Source organism: Rhineura floridana, chromosome 2, assembly GCF_030035675.1.
Source record: "Rhineura floridana isolate rRhiFlo1 chromosome 2, rRhiFlo1.hap2, whole genome shotgun sequence".
In the NCBI taxonomy this organism is placed as follows: domain Eukaryota; kingdom Metazoa; phylum Chordata; class Lepidosauria; order Squamata; family Rhineuridae; genus Rhineura; species Rhineura floridana.
The window spans coordinates 14928947-14946417 of record NC_084481.1 but is presented as its reverse complement, the minus strand read 5'-3'; the positions used below and the strand labels follow the sequence as shown (position 1 = coordinate 14946417).

General features: G+C 44.5%; 1 protein-coding gene across 5 annotated transcripts in view; it reads right to left on the bottom strand.

Annotated features, from left to right (window-relative positions):
* ADAM23 (ADAM metallopeptidase domain 23) overlaps nucleotides 1–17471 on the bottom strand; it is a 210146-nt gene that overhangs the window by 33360 nt on the left and 159315 nt on the right. For all 5 annotated transcript variants that reach the window (XM_061607894.1, XM_061607896.1, XM_061607895.1 and 2 more), the window contains exons 18-21: nucleotides 12678–12758; nucleotides 11897–11947; nucleotides 10540–10603; nucleotides 673–778 (exon numbers count right to left, since the gene is read on the bottom strand). In XM_061607894.1, coding sequence (XP_061463878.1) covers nucleotides 673–778; nucleotides 10540–10603; nucleotides 11897–11947; nucleotides 12678–12758 — 302 coding nt within the window. The remainder of the gene's footprint in view (nucleotides 1–672; nucleotides 779–10539; nucleotides 10604–11896; nucleotides 11948–12677; nucleotides 12759–17471) is intronic.

Below are 17471 nucleotides of genomic sequence, written 5' to 3'. Positions count from 1 at the left end.
TGTATATGCTTCTTGGAAGCTAAGTCAGTGGATTTACAGGCCACATGTTGGTCAAATATGCAGCAAAGTCAAGGACATTAATATTTTATTTACCACAATGTGATCTAAACTAAAATGGAGACTGGTGTGCAAAGTGGTAATGACTGAAATTTGTTGCAGCAGTATCCTGTAAGGACCAAACTAGAAACAACACAATTCATATGTGCTGAGAAAATAGCTGGGGTGTGGCAGGGCATGCCTTTTGCCTTCCTGACCTGTTGTCCGCCTCCACACCTGCTATTTGCACTGGAAAGAAAGCTCTGACCAGCTCCCTATTGCCTGCTATTTACTTTAAAAAATCATACAATCACTAATTGCATGAATGGTGACACGTGTAGTTGGGCCCTAAATACCCAATGCCCTGCTGCCTGTTATGCATTCACAAAACCTCCAGATAGAAAGGAGGCTCACAAAGAAATATACTGTCTTCATTTTCCACTCTCAGGAGAATGGTATCAGTCATATGGAAATACAGGTGGGGAAAATGGTAGGGGTAATGGCTTAATCCCTGAATGGTCATATGAATTAAGTAGAAATAGAATGTTTTGAAAGTTTCTGATTTCAGCAAGAAAAAAGGAATAATGAGAATTTCTAGGCATAACATATATATTTATTCAAAAAGGTGAAACTTACTGTTTGTTGCATGGAATCCATTTATCTCCATCCTTTCCACAGTTTCCCTTTTTTGTACCTTCTGTGTTAAGCTTCTCGTAACAGTGTTTATGAGACCCTGAAGCCTCTATTGAAGAAAATTCAAAAGTAATTTCTATTAACATACCCAGGCAAGCAAAATCTTCTCCCATTAGAATATAGGGGGGGGGGGAAGAACCTTCATACATGCTTTGTATGTGCATTTAAAAACTTAATATGTTTGAGAAACACATTTTTGACTCGCATGTATGATAACAATACTTGGGCGTTATGGTTTTTTATCATGTGTATACATGGTGGAAAACATGTGATGCATACTGACAGTACTTTGACATTTTATTCAATTATATACTGAATAATGAGTAAGAAGAAAGAAAACGGTAAAGAATACAAAGAGGAGATCTTGACCTGTTGAAATCGGTCACTCTACAGAATATTTATTTTATTTTATTTATTTATTTAAAATACTTATACCCCGCCCTTCTTCCGAGGAACTCAGGGCAGCTCACAATTAAAACAATAAACAATCATAACAACCAATATGCATGTTAAAAACAATTAAAAATAGATTAAATCAAAACAGATTAAAACTATAACATTTTCAGTTAAAAGCCCGCCTAAATAAAACAGTCTTCACCTGGGCGCGAAAGGACGATAGCGAGGAAGCCAACCGAACCTCGCTAGGGAGGGAATTCCACAATCTAGGGGCAGCCATCAAAAAGGCCCTATTCTGTGTCTCGGCAAGAAGAACTTGCGAGAAAGATGGAATAGTAAGGAGGGCCTCACCGGATGATCTTAAAATCCGGACAGGTTCATAGAGGGAGACACGGTCTAACAGACAGCCTGGACCTAAGCCGTATAAGGCTTTATAGGTCAAAACCAGCACTTTGAATTGTGCCCGGAAACAGATTGGCAGCCAGTGGAGCTGGTATAGCAAAGGAGTAGTATGTTCTTTGAACCCAGCTCCAGTTAACATTCTGGCTGCCGCTCTTTGTACCAATTTAAGTTTCCGAGCAGTCTTCAAGGGCAGCCCTACGTAGAGCGCGTTACAGTAGTCTAATCGGGATGTAACTAAGGCATGTGTTACCGTAGTCAAGTCTGACAGGTCAAGGAACGGTCGCAGCTGGCGCACTAATCTTAATTGAGCGAAGGCACTCCCGGCCACAGCAGAGACCTGTGCCTCCAAGCTCAAAGTTGAGTCCAGGAGTACTCCCAAGCTGCGAACTTGAGATTTCAGGGGGAGTGTAACCCCATCCAGCACAAGTTGAATCCCTATTCCCTGATCCGCCCTCTGACTGACAAGGAGCACCTCTGTCTTGTCAGGATTTAGTTTCAGCTTGTTCGTCCCCATCCAGTCCATCACTGATACCAGGCAGCGGTTTAGGACCTGGACGGTTTCCTTGGTTTCATTAGGTGGAAAGGAGGAATAGAGTTGGGTGTCATCCGCATATTGGTGACACCGAACCCCAAAACTCCAGATAACCTGTCCCAGTGGTTTCATGTATACTGCTTGTTATGGTTGAAACGTTTTCTAGAATTATTTCAACTGGGGTTTAGGCTTGGTTTTGGCATGGAAACTGCCTTGGTCCAACTATATGATGACCATAATTGGGAGAGAGATGTCAGGTGGGGGTGTGTCCCCTGTTCATTTTCCTTGATCTCTCAGTGCCTTTCAATACAATGAGCCACAGAATTCTTCTGGAGCAGCTGTCCGAGTTGGGGGTGGGTGGTACCGTGTTCCGATCCTACTTGATGGTAGTTTTCAGAGGTTGGTGTTTGGGGACTATTGTTTGGCCCCATGGAGCTTTCAGTGTGGGGTTCTGCAGGTTTTATTTTATCCCATGTGCTGTTTAACATCTACATGAAACAGCTGAGTGGGATCATCTGGAGTTTTGGAGTAGATTGTCAGCAATATGCTGATGACACACAGCTCTACATATCCTTTATATCTTTGGGTGTGTGCTGCCGAAAGCCAAGAAATCCAGCTGCACTCGCTTCTGTGAGTTTTTCTTTTTATTAAAGTTACAACTTCAAAAGCCTTGCAACTCATTCATCTATCTATGCTTTCTAGGAGCAGCAAGAAACTCCCCACGCCTCCTTAAGAAGGCTTGACTTTCGCGTGAAGCCTCTGGCTTCTCCTTAATCCCTGCCATTGCTCTTTGTGCCTCAGAAGCCTTTGAGAACGGGATGAAGGGGGGTGGATCTCAGTTTCCTCCTCTGACTGGTGGTGGCTAGAGGTCTGTTCTAGTGTGAGAAGTTGTTTGGCACCATGCTGGGGATCAGCGGGCTGACAAGGTGGCACATCAGATGCAGGCGAGGGGTGTGTGTCCGAAGAAGCAGTCTCTGCCAGCTTGTGCTGCACAGCCACGGAGGGCCAGATGACTGAGCACACTGCCCACTCTCCTCCCTCAGCTCATTGACCCAGTCCTCAAAGTCAGTATCCCCCTCCTCCAAGCTACACCCCAACCTGGGACACAACATCACCCCCCTCCCATGCTGAAACTCCCCCCACCCCAAGGGCTTGGGCTTGTCTGGATAAGCTTCAAGAAACTCTCTCACCAAATATGACATGTGCATGTCGGCCGCTGCCTCCCAAGAACGTTCCTCTGGTGGGTACCCTAACCATTGAATTAAGTACCAAAGCTTCCCTCAGCATCGGTGAGAATCCAAAATCTGCTCCACCTCATACTTTTCCTGACCATCAACCGGCAGGGACATGGGTGGGTCTTCCATTGCTGGATGGCACCTGGCAGCTCCTCTAGAGTAATCAGAGAGTGGTGAAAGATGGAATGAGCTTTTAAGGAAGGGGGGAGGTGGAGACAAAATGCCACGGGGTTGATCTGTGCTTCAACTTTAACGGGTCCCAGTCTTTGAGCCTGTAATTTCTGACTAGGAACTCTTGTAGACAAGTAGTGCATGGACAGCCACACTCTGTCACCAACCTGAATTTCAGGACCAGACTGGTGGTGTTGATCCGCCTGCTGCTTATAGTCAGCATTCACACACATCAGTTGCTTCTGAAACAAGTGCTGCATGGACTGCAGTTCCTGCACGAACTCTGCTGCCGCTGGAACGGCCGGAGTAGTGCTGGGATTGGCAAAGATGCACGGGTGATATCCCAAGTTGGCAAAGAACGGAGTCTGCTGCGTCAAGGCATGCACAGAGTTGTACACCAATTCTGCTAAAGGCAATAAAACCATCCAATTGTCTTGCTGGTAATTTACATAGCAACAAAGGTACTGTTCCAAAGTAGCATTTACTCTCTCTGTCTGTCCATCTCTTTGGGGTGGTTTGCAAAGGACAGCTTCAACTCACTCCCCAGCAAATGCCATAATGCTTGCCAGAACTGGGCTGTGAACTGGGTTCCCTGATCTGACACCAGACTGGAGGGGAGTTCGTGGAGCCGAAAAATGTGCTCTACAAATAATTGTGCTGTTTCTCGAGCAGTTGACAACCCAGCACAGGGGATAAAATGGGTCATTTTACTGGAAGCATCTACCACCACCAAGACAGTTGTCTTCCCCTGGGAGGCGGGGAGATCCGTGATGAAATCAAGAGTCACCATTTGCCATGGCCCCTCAGGTGTGGGAAGGGTTTCTAACAAGCCTGCAGATCGTCCCTGCACATGTTTAGCTCTCATGCAAGTTGGACAGGATTGAACATACCTCTCTACATCATGTTTAATTTTTGGCCACCAAAAGTCCCACGTAACTGTTTGCAAGGTTTTAAATACCCCAAAGTGCCCAGCAGTGGGGGTTGTCATGACACTGGCAGAGGACTTTGGATTGCAACTCTCCAGGAGGCATGTACAAAGCCTCGTAGTGGTGGAGCAGCCCCCCCTTTCTGAGAAGCCCAGTGCACAGTTCTGCGCTGCTTGCTCCAATTCTTGTACCTGCTGCTGGGCGAACGGGTCTTTCTCTTGAGCACTGCACAGGTCCTTGATCCAAGAATCAGGGCAACTGGCCACCACCACCTTATACAGTGGAATAATGGGATGTAATGGAGAAGCAGGTTGATCCTCCTTGAACTCCAGCTTGTGGGACAAGGTATCCACCCGGCGGTTCTGGACTTGAGGAATATGCAGAAGTGGAACCTGGCAAATAACTGCACCCAACACACGACGTTGGTTCAATGCTCAGGCCATCTGAAGGCTCTCCAAGTTCTGATGATCCATGTGGACCTCCACTTTGTGTTGCGCCCCCTCCATCAGGTGATGCCAGGTTTCAAAAGCATCCCGAATAGCCAGGAGTTCTTTCTCCCACACTGCGTAATTGCGCTCAGTACTTGTTGGCTTTCTGGAGAAGTAAGCACAGGGTCGCAACCCCCCCCCTTTTGGGCTGGCTGTAATAACACCACTCCAACAGCTACATCAGAAGCATCACTTTCCACCAGGAAAGGCTGTTGCAGGTTGGCATGTTGAAGTACTGGTTCTGAGGTGAACAACAGCTGAGCTGAGTCAGTCCAACAAAAGGTCCCCGAACTTTTTAGACAGTCAGTAAGGGGAGCTGTCTTGTTAGAGAAGGCAGTGATAAAACAACAGTGGTAGTTGGCAAACCCCCAAAAATGCAGGAGGTGCCAAGAGAGCATGCATTGCACTTTCTCCAGATCCATCTCGACTCCTGTGGGGAAGATGAGATACCCCAAGAAGTCCAAAGTGGTCAGGTGAAACCCACACTTCTCCAACTTGATGTACAGGTGATGCTGTCAGAGTCTCTGCAGCACAGCCCTCATGTGTGCCTCGTGCTGTTCACGGGAGTCCATGTAAATGAGGATGTCATCTAAATAAACTATCACGAAGAGGTCCAAATAGTCCCGAAAGATGCCATTCATGAGATTTTGGAAGATAGCTGGGGCATTAGATAGTCCGAACGGCATAACTAAGTATTCAAAATGTAATGTGTCTTGAAGACAGTCTTCCACTCATCCCCTTCCTTAATTCTGACCAAGCTGTAAGCCCCGCGTAAATCCAGTTTGGTGTAAATTTTAGCAGTGTGCAAATGCTCCAAACCTCTCCCCAATTAAAGGGAGGGGGTACCGGTTAGGGATGGTGATTTTATTCAGCTTGCGGTAATCCTGACACGGGCATAACTCCTTGCTCTTCTTGACAAACAAAAGTGGCACCCCAGCAGAAGACTTGGATGGCCGTATGAATCCTCACTGCAGGTTAGTATTCAGGAATTCCACAACACTGCCAACTCTGGCTCCAACAGGCAATAGATGTGCCCTGACGGGATGCTAGCCCCAGGCAACAAGTCTATAGCGCAGTCATAGGGATGGTGACAGGGCAGTTAGTACTTTGAGGGTAGGTGTGTCTCTTCAGGTAAGGAATTAGCGGCCAACATTAAAGGTGTTGTGTCCTCGGGAGGTTGGCAGTGCTGCTCACAATAGTCTGACTGGAACATCACAGTAGCCTCCTTCCAGGAAATAACAGGATCATGTTGAGCCAGCCAGGTCATACCCAGCCCCACCGGGAAACGGGGCAAGGAGGCTAGGTAAAAGGATAACTGTTCCACATGCCCAGTCTCTTGCACCTTCAGCGGCTCAGTAGCTCTGGTGACTGCTCCAGACCTCAGTGGCCGGCCGTCTATGGTCTCCACCGTGAGGGGCAATGTGAGTTCCATGATAGGCACTTTGTGCCTGTGTGCAAAGTCCAAGTCCATGAAATTACTTGACGCTCCAGGTGACATAGCAAACACTTGCACCTCTTCCCCTTCAGCCAAGCTATGCAGATAGGGAGATGCAAGGCGGATCTTGGCAGGAGCAGTTTAACCTGAGGTCACTGGCTTGCAGACACTCCCAGCTCTTGAACCTCTACAAGGGCTGGGATTTGTCATTTTCCTGCACCTGCACCTTCTCCAACTTGGCAGGGCAGGACCTAGCCATATGCCTCGCCTTCCTGCAATATAGACATAACCCCTCCTTATGCCGCTTCTCCTTCTCTTCTGTTAGGCAAAGTTGTGCCTCCCCTTTACATGGGCTCCACTCCCAATGGCAATGAAGTTCCCACGCCAGATGGATTGTGGATGCGGGGGAGTGGTAAGGGAGGCAGAGATCTAGCTGTCTCAGCCCACGTTCCTGGCGGCGACCTTCAAGCCGACTGTCAATCTGTAGACATAGCTGGATCAGCTCAGGGAAAGTGCTTGGCAGGGGGTCTCGAGCCAACTCATCCAATACCTCTGGATTGAGCCCTTGACAATATAGGAACATCAGTCCAAAGTCATTAAAGCCTGTCTTTTGAGCCAGGATGTGGAAGGAGTTGGTATAAGTTCCCATTGAGTTTTTCCCTTGCCTTAGGTGCCCCAGTTACCTGGACACAGTTTCCTCATGTTGGGGATCCTAGAAGATCTCGGCCATGGCATTAACGAAGGCAGTATACTGGGTCAAGACAGGATTGTTTCTGAGCAGGAATGGGGTGGCCCACCGGGCCGCCTCTCCCTCCTGAAGGCTGACAATGAATACCACCTTTACATTGTTGTTGGGAAATTCCAACTGACGCACACGCATGTACAGTTCATACTGGGCAGGGAACGTCAAGAATTGCTTGACTTTCCCCCCATAGCGGGCTGGCATTCCCACAAGGGGTTTGCTTCAGGGTGCTGGCTGGGGCTGGAAGCCTCCCTGCACCTGTTGCACGGGGAGTCCGAAGGCACAAGGCTTGGTTCTTGGCTCGAAGAGAGTGGGTTTCAGTTCAAAGGCTTTGAACTTCAGTTAGCACGGCTTGCATGACTTGGTTAAGGTCCTCCCCTGCTCGCTTCCATCCTTTCGGCTCTGGTGGCATCAGAAGGGGAAGACTGTGGCTGCATCAACTGTCCTGCCCAAAGCCAAGAATTCCAGGTGCACTTGGTTCTTTGGGTTTCTCTTTTTATTAAGTTACAACAACTTCAAAAGCTTTGCGATTCATTCATCTATTTATGCTTTCTGTGAACTACTTTCCCTTACTAACTCTGACTAAGCTCCTGCTGGGAGGAAGGGAGAGATATAAATCAAATAATAAATAAATAAAGACATTGACGCAGCAAGAACCACCACTCCGCCTCCTTAAGAAGGCTTGACTTTAGCACGAAGCCTCTGGTTCCTCCTTAACCCCAGCTGCTGCTGTTTGCGCCTCAGAAGCCTTCGAGAACGGGACGAAGGGGGTTGGATCTCAGCTTCCCCCTCTGACTGGTGGGGGCTAGCAGTCTGTTCTGGCGTGGGAAGTTGTTGGGCACTATGCTGGGGATCAGCGGGCTGACAAGGTGGCATGTCAGACGTGGACGAGAGGTGTGTGTACAAACAAGCAGTCTTTGCCAGCTCGCGCTGCGCAGCCATAGGGGGGAACAAGTGACTGTGCATGCTACCTGCTCTCCTCCCTCAGCTCATCAACCCAGTCCTCAAAGTTGGTGTCCCCCTCCTTCAAGTCACCCCCCCAACCTGGGACACAACAGGGTGTGATAGTAAAAGTGCTAGACCTACGTCTTGCCTCAATAATGGACTATGTGAGAGCCAATAAACTGAAGCTTAATCCAGACAAGACTGAGGCACTGCACTTTTATATATATATTATTCTATTTTGGTTCTTATATTTGGTTTTAATGTTTATACTACTTTTGTAAGTTGCTATGTGTCACTTTTATGAAAAAAGTGACTAATAAATCTAGTAGACTAACAACAAAGCACAAGCAATCCTGGAACTCCTATCTTGGCAACAAGAGATTGTAAGTTAATTCTGTTCCAACTCATCCCCTCATTTTTGGTTTAAAACAAATTTCTACGTGGCAAACTTTTTCCAGCTTACTTGAAATATTGACATGCTGGGCTTAGTTAAGATTCTTGATCGACTCAGAGTGCAGGACATGGAATAATGGGTTCAACTTACAGGAAGCCACATTTCAACTAAACACCACGAAAAACTTCCTAACTGTTAGAGTGGTACGACAATAGAACCAATTACCTTGAGTGGTGGTGGGCTCTCCAACACTTGGGGCATTCAAGAGGCAGCTGGAGAGCCACCTGTCGGGTATGCTTTAAGTTGGATTCCTGCCTTGCACAAGGAGTTGGACTCGATGCCCTTATAGGCCCCTTCCTATGATTCTAAGAGTTGTAGCTATTAGATAAGTCTTAATGTACTTGCTGCACAGAATACACAAGGAAGATGCCCTTTTAAAAACAATAACGATGGATTCTCTATATTTAAATTCATGAGATATCTGAATGGATTTTTCTGTAAAGGAAAACTTATGATTGCTGAATCACTTGTAGACCTTGAGTGACAGTCAATGCTAATCCTACTCAGAGTAAACCCATTGAAATTAATAAACATAACTACCTTAGGTTTATTAATTTCAATGGGTTTACTCTGAGTAGAGGTTAGGTGACTACAACCCTTGAGGGCTGCTTCCAACTAAGTTCTACTCAGAGTAGACCCACTGAAATAAATGTACCTATGTGAGGGAGTGATCCAAAGCCAATATCCCCTTGGATGAGTGGAATTTGGAATAGGCAGATCTCCAGCTGAGCCTGGGGTCTGCTGGATGAAGTCCCTCATCCTGGGTCAGCTGGCAATACACCAGCATAAGTCTTCCATCCTGAGTCAGCCAGGGCTCAGCCAAGGCAAGTTCCAAAAAGGATGATCTGGAGGAGTGGGGGTGGGTGCAGGATGGGGCAGAAGTTACATGACCTAGCAACACAATGGAAGGTACACTGACAAAAAGGGTGATGCAAGTCAAACTCTATTTTAAAAGCTTAATTTTTCTCTGCTAGGCTCAGGCTGGCTCACCCAGAAGTAGTGCCGATGCCGAACAGAGTTTGACATAGGGGTAAGTGCCACTACACTATGTGTAGATAATTTTGATTACTCTATTAGTCATGTTTATTAATTTCAACACACCTACTCTGAGTAGGACTAGGACTGGACACAATGCTAAGAAATTTTAATTTCATTAGTGGAGTTAAGTCACTGTTTAATTTGATTGCGACTGTGTGTTTTAGTTTTAACGATATTTTATAGTGTTATGAAATGGACTTCAAGTCGATTCTGACTTATGGCGACTCTATGAATAGGGTTTTCATGGTAAGCGGTATTCAGAGGTGTTTTCCCATTGCCTTCCTCTGAGGCTGAGAGGCAGTGACTGGCCCAAGGTCACCCAGTGAGCTTCATGGCTGTGGGAACCCTGGACAGTGAATTTGTAAGGTAATTACATCTGTGGATACCCTATATAACGGAATGTCCAGTGATAAGAATACAAATACTCATCAAATATATTGCCTTAGTTCTCAACACAATATAAGTATCAATCATGGCTTGCATAAAGTAACTTAAGAAAGTTTACAGAAAGAACATTTCCTCTCTGTTCTGCACTCTGAGAAAAGCCTTTCTGGAGGGTCAAGGGAGCTTCCTGAACAAGACAGAATGGGGCATTGGGGCTGCTGGAGAAAGGAAGAATCACCCAAAAATCAGGTTTGGCTCTTAAAGAAGTTCTTATTGCCACCTCCCCCAGCAGCCCATGCACCCCATCCTACACTGTTCAGGAGGGTTCCTTGACTGTCCAGAGAGGTTTTTGAGAGGGCAAGGATGACTGCTGGAGGGAGAAGGGGGCAGAAAACTTTCATTTCATGAACTTCTTTAAACTGTTATCTTAAGAACCAAACCAATGGTTTTGGGGAACTCTTTGGAAAAGATCTGTCTCCATTTGCATGCTAGGATTCTATAGCCAAATAATATATTTTTTAACTCTACACAATTTTTCAACATTTTTATCTTTAATTCCTGGACAGTACAATTTTAACTGAAAACCTGTACTAAAATGAAAAGCAGACTGTACAGACTAAGAAAGAAATATGTGTGAAGAAAGCATACTTAAATTAACCTACTAGTTCCCCAGATGTATTTGCACTGATTATCTCTAGTCTTGCACTCTCCATTGTAGCAACGTCCCTAAATAGAAACAAACTGTAATGAATATTACATTGTGCCTTTCTCCCTAAAAAGCCAGATAATTACATGAAATTGTTGGCCTAATTTATTAGCAACAAACACACATTTTCTTTATCAACATTGCTTTGTTCCCAAAGGGGATGCTCAGCACAGTTTTTCTGGGTTAATATTGTTCTGTATTTCATTCTCAACGGGATGAGAAGCTCAGGAGAGCTTTTACTTCAGAGAAGAGCACATAAAAATCTTACAGTACAGCATGTGAAAAATCTGGTTGTTTTCACATTTACAGACACTGTGCAGATACAAAAATCCAACAGCCTCAGAGTGGTCACACTACTATCAGCCAGTATTTTATATTCAGGCCCAAGGTTATCATGAGGGATTTGAAGGGCGGGGGAAAAGAGAAGTGTTGTGACAAAAAGCTTCAGACATAAGGAAGTACACCCAGAAGACATTGAACATAGGTTAGAATGTGATCCTAGTAAACGGTGAGAAAGGATTATGTATCCTGGGTGTACAGTGGATATTGTCATTGGATGGTACTATAGCAGGAATGACCAAACTGTTTTGGCCCAACAGCTACATGCCAAGGATTGTCCAACCAAAGGGCCATATACCAGCAGTGGGTGTTGCCAAATTGGCCAACACACACTCCCTCATGCACACGAACACACACACACATTTACACAGGCAGGTCAACACACACACACTCATTCAGGCAACACATATGCACACAGCCACCCAACAGCAGTGGAGCGGCTTTCATCCCCATTGCAGTGTTGGGCTGTGGAGAAAAGCCCTCCACTAGCCGTGCGAAGGAGCCTCTTCACTGGTTTGGAGGGCAAAAAGTCTTAGAGATCAGGAAACAGAAAGGAGTGTTTGTTCCTGCTTCCTGAGCCACAGAATGTTTTTGCAGTGGTACCAAACCCGAGGGAGATGGTGAGCTGAGGCAGAGGCTGCTGTGTTTTAGAGGGCTAGCAGGACCTTCGTAGCACCATAGTAGAAACAACACAGCACCACCTCAGCAGAAGTTTTTTTTTTAATTCTAAACTGCCAAATTGTTGGGGATCTTGAGGGGCCACAAAAAATCTTTTAGGGAGCCAGCTCTAGCTCACAAGTTAGTCACCTTTGTACTACAGGGACAATTATTAAGAAAATGAATAGGACGAATTAGTGAGATGCATAAAATTTACATGTACTCAATATTTTATTTAAATAATTTGTAGCCTGTTTTTTCTTTTAAAAAGACACAAAGTGGCTAACAGTCTCACATAAAATTAAAGACTTGTTTACCTGATTTGAATCACAAGCAAATCCATCTTGCTTATGAAGATTTGGTGGGCACTGAAAGAGAAAAGGTATCCTTTGAATTTTTGGACAACACAGATGGTATAGACAGACAACAGGACATCAAGAGAAAGTAATGAAACAAAAATGTTATGCAACATTTGGTTTCTTAATTAATTGGACTGAATTGATTGAAAGATGCTGCAGTGGCCAGAGTGGTTTAACAGTCAGCTGCTTTGATTGAAGCTCTGTGAGGGAAACAGGACGTCTCCTATACCCTTCACTAACTACACTGCCCAGGATTCTTTGGGAGAAGCCATGACTGTCTAAAGTGAAATAAAGGTCTGGTGTGGATGTGGCCAGTGACAGCTTTCATTTAAATTTGGGTGGGAGACTACATGTGCCTGCTGTAGAATAAAAAGGTGGGGGGAACGCTGAATGATACTGTTCATAATGTTTTCCTTTTGGAAAGGGGCTTCCCCTCTATCCAGTGCCCACCCATCCAATCTCCTCCCCACCCCGCCCTCCCCTCCCTCCCTGCCCCTCCCCCAGCTCAGTTTCACCGATTGGTCTTTCACAGGCCAATCCACTTTCTGTGTAGCTTGGAAGAATTTGGTAACACGTGCCTCTGAGCATACGGTGAGTGCTATAAAATAAAATTATTATCGCCTCTATGTCTCCCTCAAAACTGTCTTTTGGTTCTGGCTGAAAGAATTTTATAATTGCCATGTAAAGATGTTCACTGTTTTACAAGGTAGTACAGAATATATTATAAAAGTTTAATTACCTGGCCAGAGTCCCCAGTACAGATCTCTGTAATATCACACTCATTCACTGCATAGCGACATTCAAAGCCTCGTGGAAAGAACTGGAAGTCAAAAGATTTTTGGTTAAGAACCAAGATGGCTTAAATAAAAATAACTCCAAGCATGCAAAGCTTCTCTTTAAAAGGTAGGAATGGTGATTAGATATAGAATGTATATTTTATCACACTGATAGGAAAGCAGTTGGGAACTGGTGTTGATTTTGACTGGAAAAGTTACAAGAAAGGAAGAGATTAAGCAGCCGCTCTCAACATTACTCTTCTGCTTTCAATGGTAGCCTCCATGTAAAAAAGAGTCAGGGAAAAGAAAACACAACAGTGAATAATGTGTAGTTTGTCTTTTAGCTTTTTGTTACCTGAACTTATCCCCCATGGGTATTCTGTACCTCTTTGTTATCAATTATTGTAGTGGGTTTGAACAGTCTCATCATTAAGTAGACACTAATACAGGGGTGGAGAACTGCCAGCCTGTTGGCTGGATGTGGCTTGCAGAGCCTTTGTATCTGGCCTACTGCCTCCCCTTCCTGGCCTTAACCCCATGTGTGGCAATTAGGCTTACAAAAAAGGTCCTATTTGTGCAAATGGGAAAAAAATCAAGCCTAATTACCAAGCAGGGGTGACTTTGGGGAGGGGAAGGAATAACTGTCATGTCCTTGAAAAACCCTCCTCATGCGACAACTAAGCTTTGGAGGGGAGGTCCTTGTGCAAATGGGAGTTTTTTTCTTAGCCCAATTGCAGCACAGGAGATGATTTTTGGTGGGAAGGGGGAGAAAGAGAAAGGTGACAGAAAGATAAGGCAAGAAAGAGGGAGAGACCTATCACCAACTCTGGTCCTGCCAACTTTTTGCTTTGGTCCTGCTCACCACCAACTCTGGCCTCACCCACTCCTAGAATGTGGCTCCTGAGAGATTTCCTCTGAGGAAGTACAACTAGCAATGCCAGATCTCTGGCAAACGGCCGGAGACTCCGGCCCCACCCTTGCTTTTCTCACCTCCAGCCAGAATTGCCCCCATGTTGTTTAATCTCCGGTTTTCGGCTGGAGTCTCCGGTTTTTTGGGGGCCCTCTGGCTGTCCGGCTAGCACCCCTTAATCTCCGGACTCTCAGCTTCAATTAAAAAAAAAGTTTCTAGGTGGTCTGGTTCCTGAGATATACACCAAAATGTCAACCCCCCCCACGTGACTGTTTTTTACAGATCTTTAGAACAATTCCTTGCTCTGGCTACAACTCCCATCAGCCCAATCCAGTGGCCATGCTGGCTGGGGCTGATGGGAGTTGTAGCTTTAAAAAGTAACTTTTCAAAGCTCTGGCTGTAACTCCGCCCTTTCAGGATTGTAGCCAATGAAGCCAGGGTTGTGACTTGTTGATCTAGGCATGCCTAGGCTTAATTTCAACATCAGAAAATGGTGGCTTTAAGATTTTTTCAGTCTGCGTAAGTAATATGGCTTAACGGTTTTTTCCCTCTTCTGTCCAAGAGTCAGACCCTGGGCTATGAAATATGAAAGTATTTAATCCAATATCTGCTTTTCTGGGAGTAAAGCAATTCTAATAATCCCATGTACCTGGAGTAAACCCCATTGAACTCCATTAGGACTTACTTTTGAGTAGACATGGTTAGGATTGTGCTGTAAATTAATGGGACTTACGAGTAAACATAGCGCAGACTTGTGTTTGTGTTGTAAATCTTTCTCTCCCCCTCCAACCCTATTTTTAAAGAAATTAGGCAGGGTTTATCACAGTTTTTATAATGTAGGAAATGAATACTGATTTTTTTAAAAAATGAAGTTTATTTATTTTTATTTATTTATTATTTGATTTATATCCCACTCTTCCTCCCAGTAGGAGCTCAGGGCGGCAAACAAAAGCACTAAAAACACTTTAAAAATCATAAAAACAGACTTTAAATATATTAAAACAAAACATCTTTAAAAACATTTTTAAAAGCTTTAAAAACATTTTTTTTAAGAAAAGGTTTAAAAACATATTAAAAAGCAATTCCAACACAGTCGCAGACTGGGATAAGGTCTCAACTTAAAAGACTTGTTAAAAGAACAAGTTCCTTATCACTTCAGGGTACAGTTTTCCCTAGTTGAGTAAGCCCCATTGAATACATTGGGACTTGCTTCTGAGTAAACAAATATAGGATTGCACTATAAACATATTTGATAGTCATGCTTATATAAATATTTTCATAGAATCATAGAATAGTAGAGTTGGAAGGGGCCTATAAGGCCATCAAGTCCAACCCCCTGCTCAATGCAGGAATCCAAATCAAAGCATTCCCGACAGATGGCTGTCCAGCTGCCTCTTGAATGCCTCCAGTGTTGGAGAGCCCACTACCTCTCTAGTAATTGGTTCCATTGTCGTATGGCTCTAACAGTTAGGAAGCTTTTCCTGATGTCCAGTCAAAATCTGGCTTCTTGCAACTTGAGCCCATTATTCTGTGTCCTGCACTCTGGGACGATCGAGAAGAGATCCCGGCCCTCCTCTGTGTGGCAACCTTTCAAGTACTTGAACAGTGCTATCATATCTCCCCTCAGTCTTCTCTTCTCCAGGCTAAACATGCCCAGTTCTTTCAGTCTCTCCTCATAGGGCTTTGTTTCCAGTCCCCTGATCATCCTTGTTGCCCTCCTCTGAATGTGTTCCAGTTTGTCTGCATCCTTCTTGAAGTGCAGAGACCAGAACTGGATGCAGCACTCAAGATGAGGCCTAACCAGTGCTGAATAGAGGAGAACTAATACTTCACGCGATTTGGAAACTATACTTCTGTTAATGCAGCCTAATATAGCATTTACCCTTTTTGCAGCCACATCACACTGTTGGCTCATATTCAGCTTGTGATCAATGACAATTCCAAGATCCTTCTCACATGTTGTATTCCTGAGCCAGGTATCCCCCATCTTATAACTGTGCATTTGGTTTCTTTTTCCTAAGTGTAGAACTTTGCATTTATCCCTGTTGAATTTCATTCTGTTGTTTTCAGCCCAATGCTCCAGCCTATCAAGGTCCCTTTGAATTTTCTTTCTGTCTTCCACGGTATTAGCTATGCCCCCCAATTTTGTATGATCTGCAAATTTGATAAGCATGCTCTGTACCTCCTCATCCAAGTAGTTAATAAAAATGTTGAAGAGCACTGGGTCCAGGACCGAACCCTGTGGTACCCCATTCGTTACTTCCGCCCAGTTTTGTCATGCTGTGTCCCTGTAAGTATTCAATTTCATACTATGGTTGTACAATACTTCCTTTACATTTTAAGTATGCCTTGGGGTAGTCATGGCTCTCCATTGTTTTCATCCTGAGGGGCAGATAGGCTGAGAGATGGTCACCCACTTCAGTTTATAGTTCATTTCCATTTTGAAAAATTAATTAAAATGACATAGACTGGCCGCATATGTGTTCCAGTCATGACAAAGAAACAAAATTTCTAGATATTCTAAATGACTATTCCCTAGACCAGTTCATCATGGAACCGACCAGAGGGACGGCAACCCTGGACTTAATCCTCAGTGGGGACCGGGACCTGGTGCGAGATGTAAGTGTTGTTGAACCGATTGGGAGCAGTGACCATAGTGCTATTAAATTAAACATACATGTAAATGGCCAATTGCCAAGAAAATCCAACACGGTCACATTTGACTTCAAAAGAGGAAACGTCACAAAAATGAGGGGATTGGTAAAAAAAAAGCTAAAAAAGACAAAATCCAGAGGGTCACATCACTCGAAAATGCTTGGAAGTTGTTTAAAAACACTATATTAGAAGCGCAACTGGAGTGCATACCGCAGATCAGAAAAGGTACCGCCAGGGCCAAGAAGATGCCAGCATGGTTAACGAGCAAAGTCAAGGAAGCTCTTAGAGGCAAAAAGTCTTCCTTCAGAAAATGGAAGTCTTGTCCGAATGAAGAAAATAAAAAAGAACACAAACTCTGGCAAAAGAAATGCAAGAAGACAATAAGGAATGCTAAAAAAGAATTTGAGGAGCACATTGCTAAGAACATAAAAACCAACAACAAAAAGTTCTATAAATACATTCAAAGCAGGAGACCATCTAGGGAGGCGATTGGACCCTTGGATGATAAGGGAGTCAAAGGTGTACTAAAGAACGATAAGGAGATTGCAGAGAAGCTAAATGAATTCTTTGCATCTGTCTTCACAGTGGAAGATATAGGGCAGATCCCTGAACCTGAACTAACCATTTGCAGGAAGGAATTCTGAGGAACTGAGACAAATAGTGGTAACGAGAGAGGAAGTTCTAGGCTTAAAGGACAATATAAAAACTGACAAATCACCAGGCCCAGATGGCATCCACCAGAGAGTTCTCAAAGAACTCAAATGGGAAATTGCTGATCTGCTAACTATAATATGTAACTTGTCCCTCAGGTCCTCCTCCGTGCCTGAGGACTGGAAAGTGGCAAATGTAACGCCAATATTCAAAAAGGGATCCAGAGGGGATCCTGGAAATTACAGGCCAGTTAGCTTAACTTCTGTCCCTGGAAAACTGGTAGAAAGTATGATTAAAGCTAGATTAACTAAGCACATAGAAGAACAAGCTTTGCTGAAGCAGAGCCAGCATGGCTTCTGCAAGGGAAAGTCCTGTCTCAGTGACCTATTGGAATTCTTTGAGAGTGTCAACAAGCATATAGATAGAGGTGATCCAGTGGACATAGTGTACTTAGGCTTTCAAAAAGCGTTTGACAAGGTACCTCACCAAAGAGTTCTGAGGAAGCTTAGCAGTCATGGAATAAGAGGAGAGGTCCTCTTGT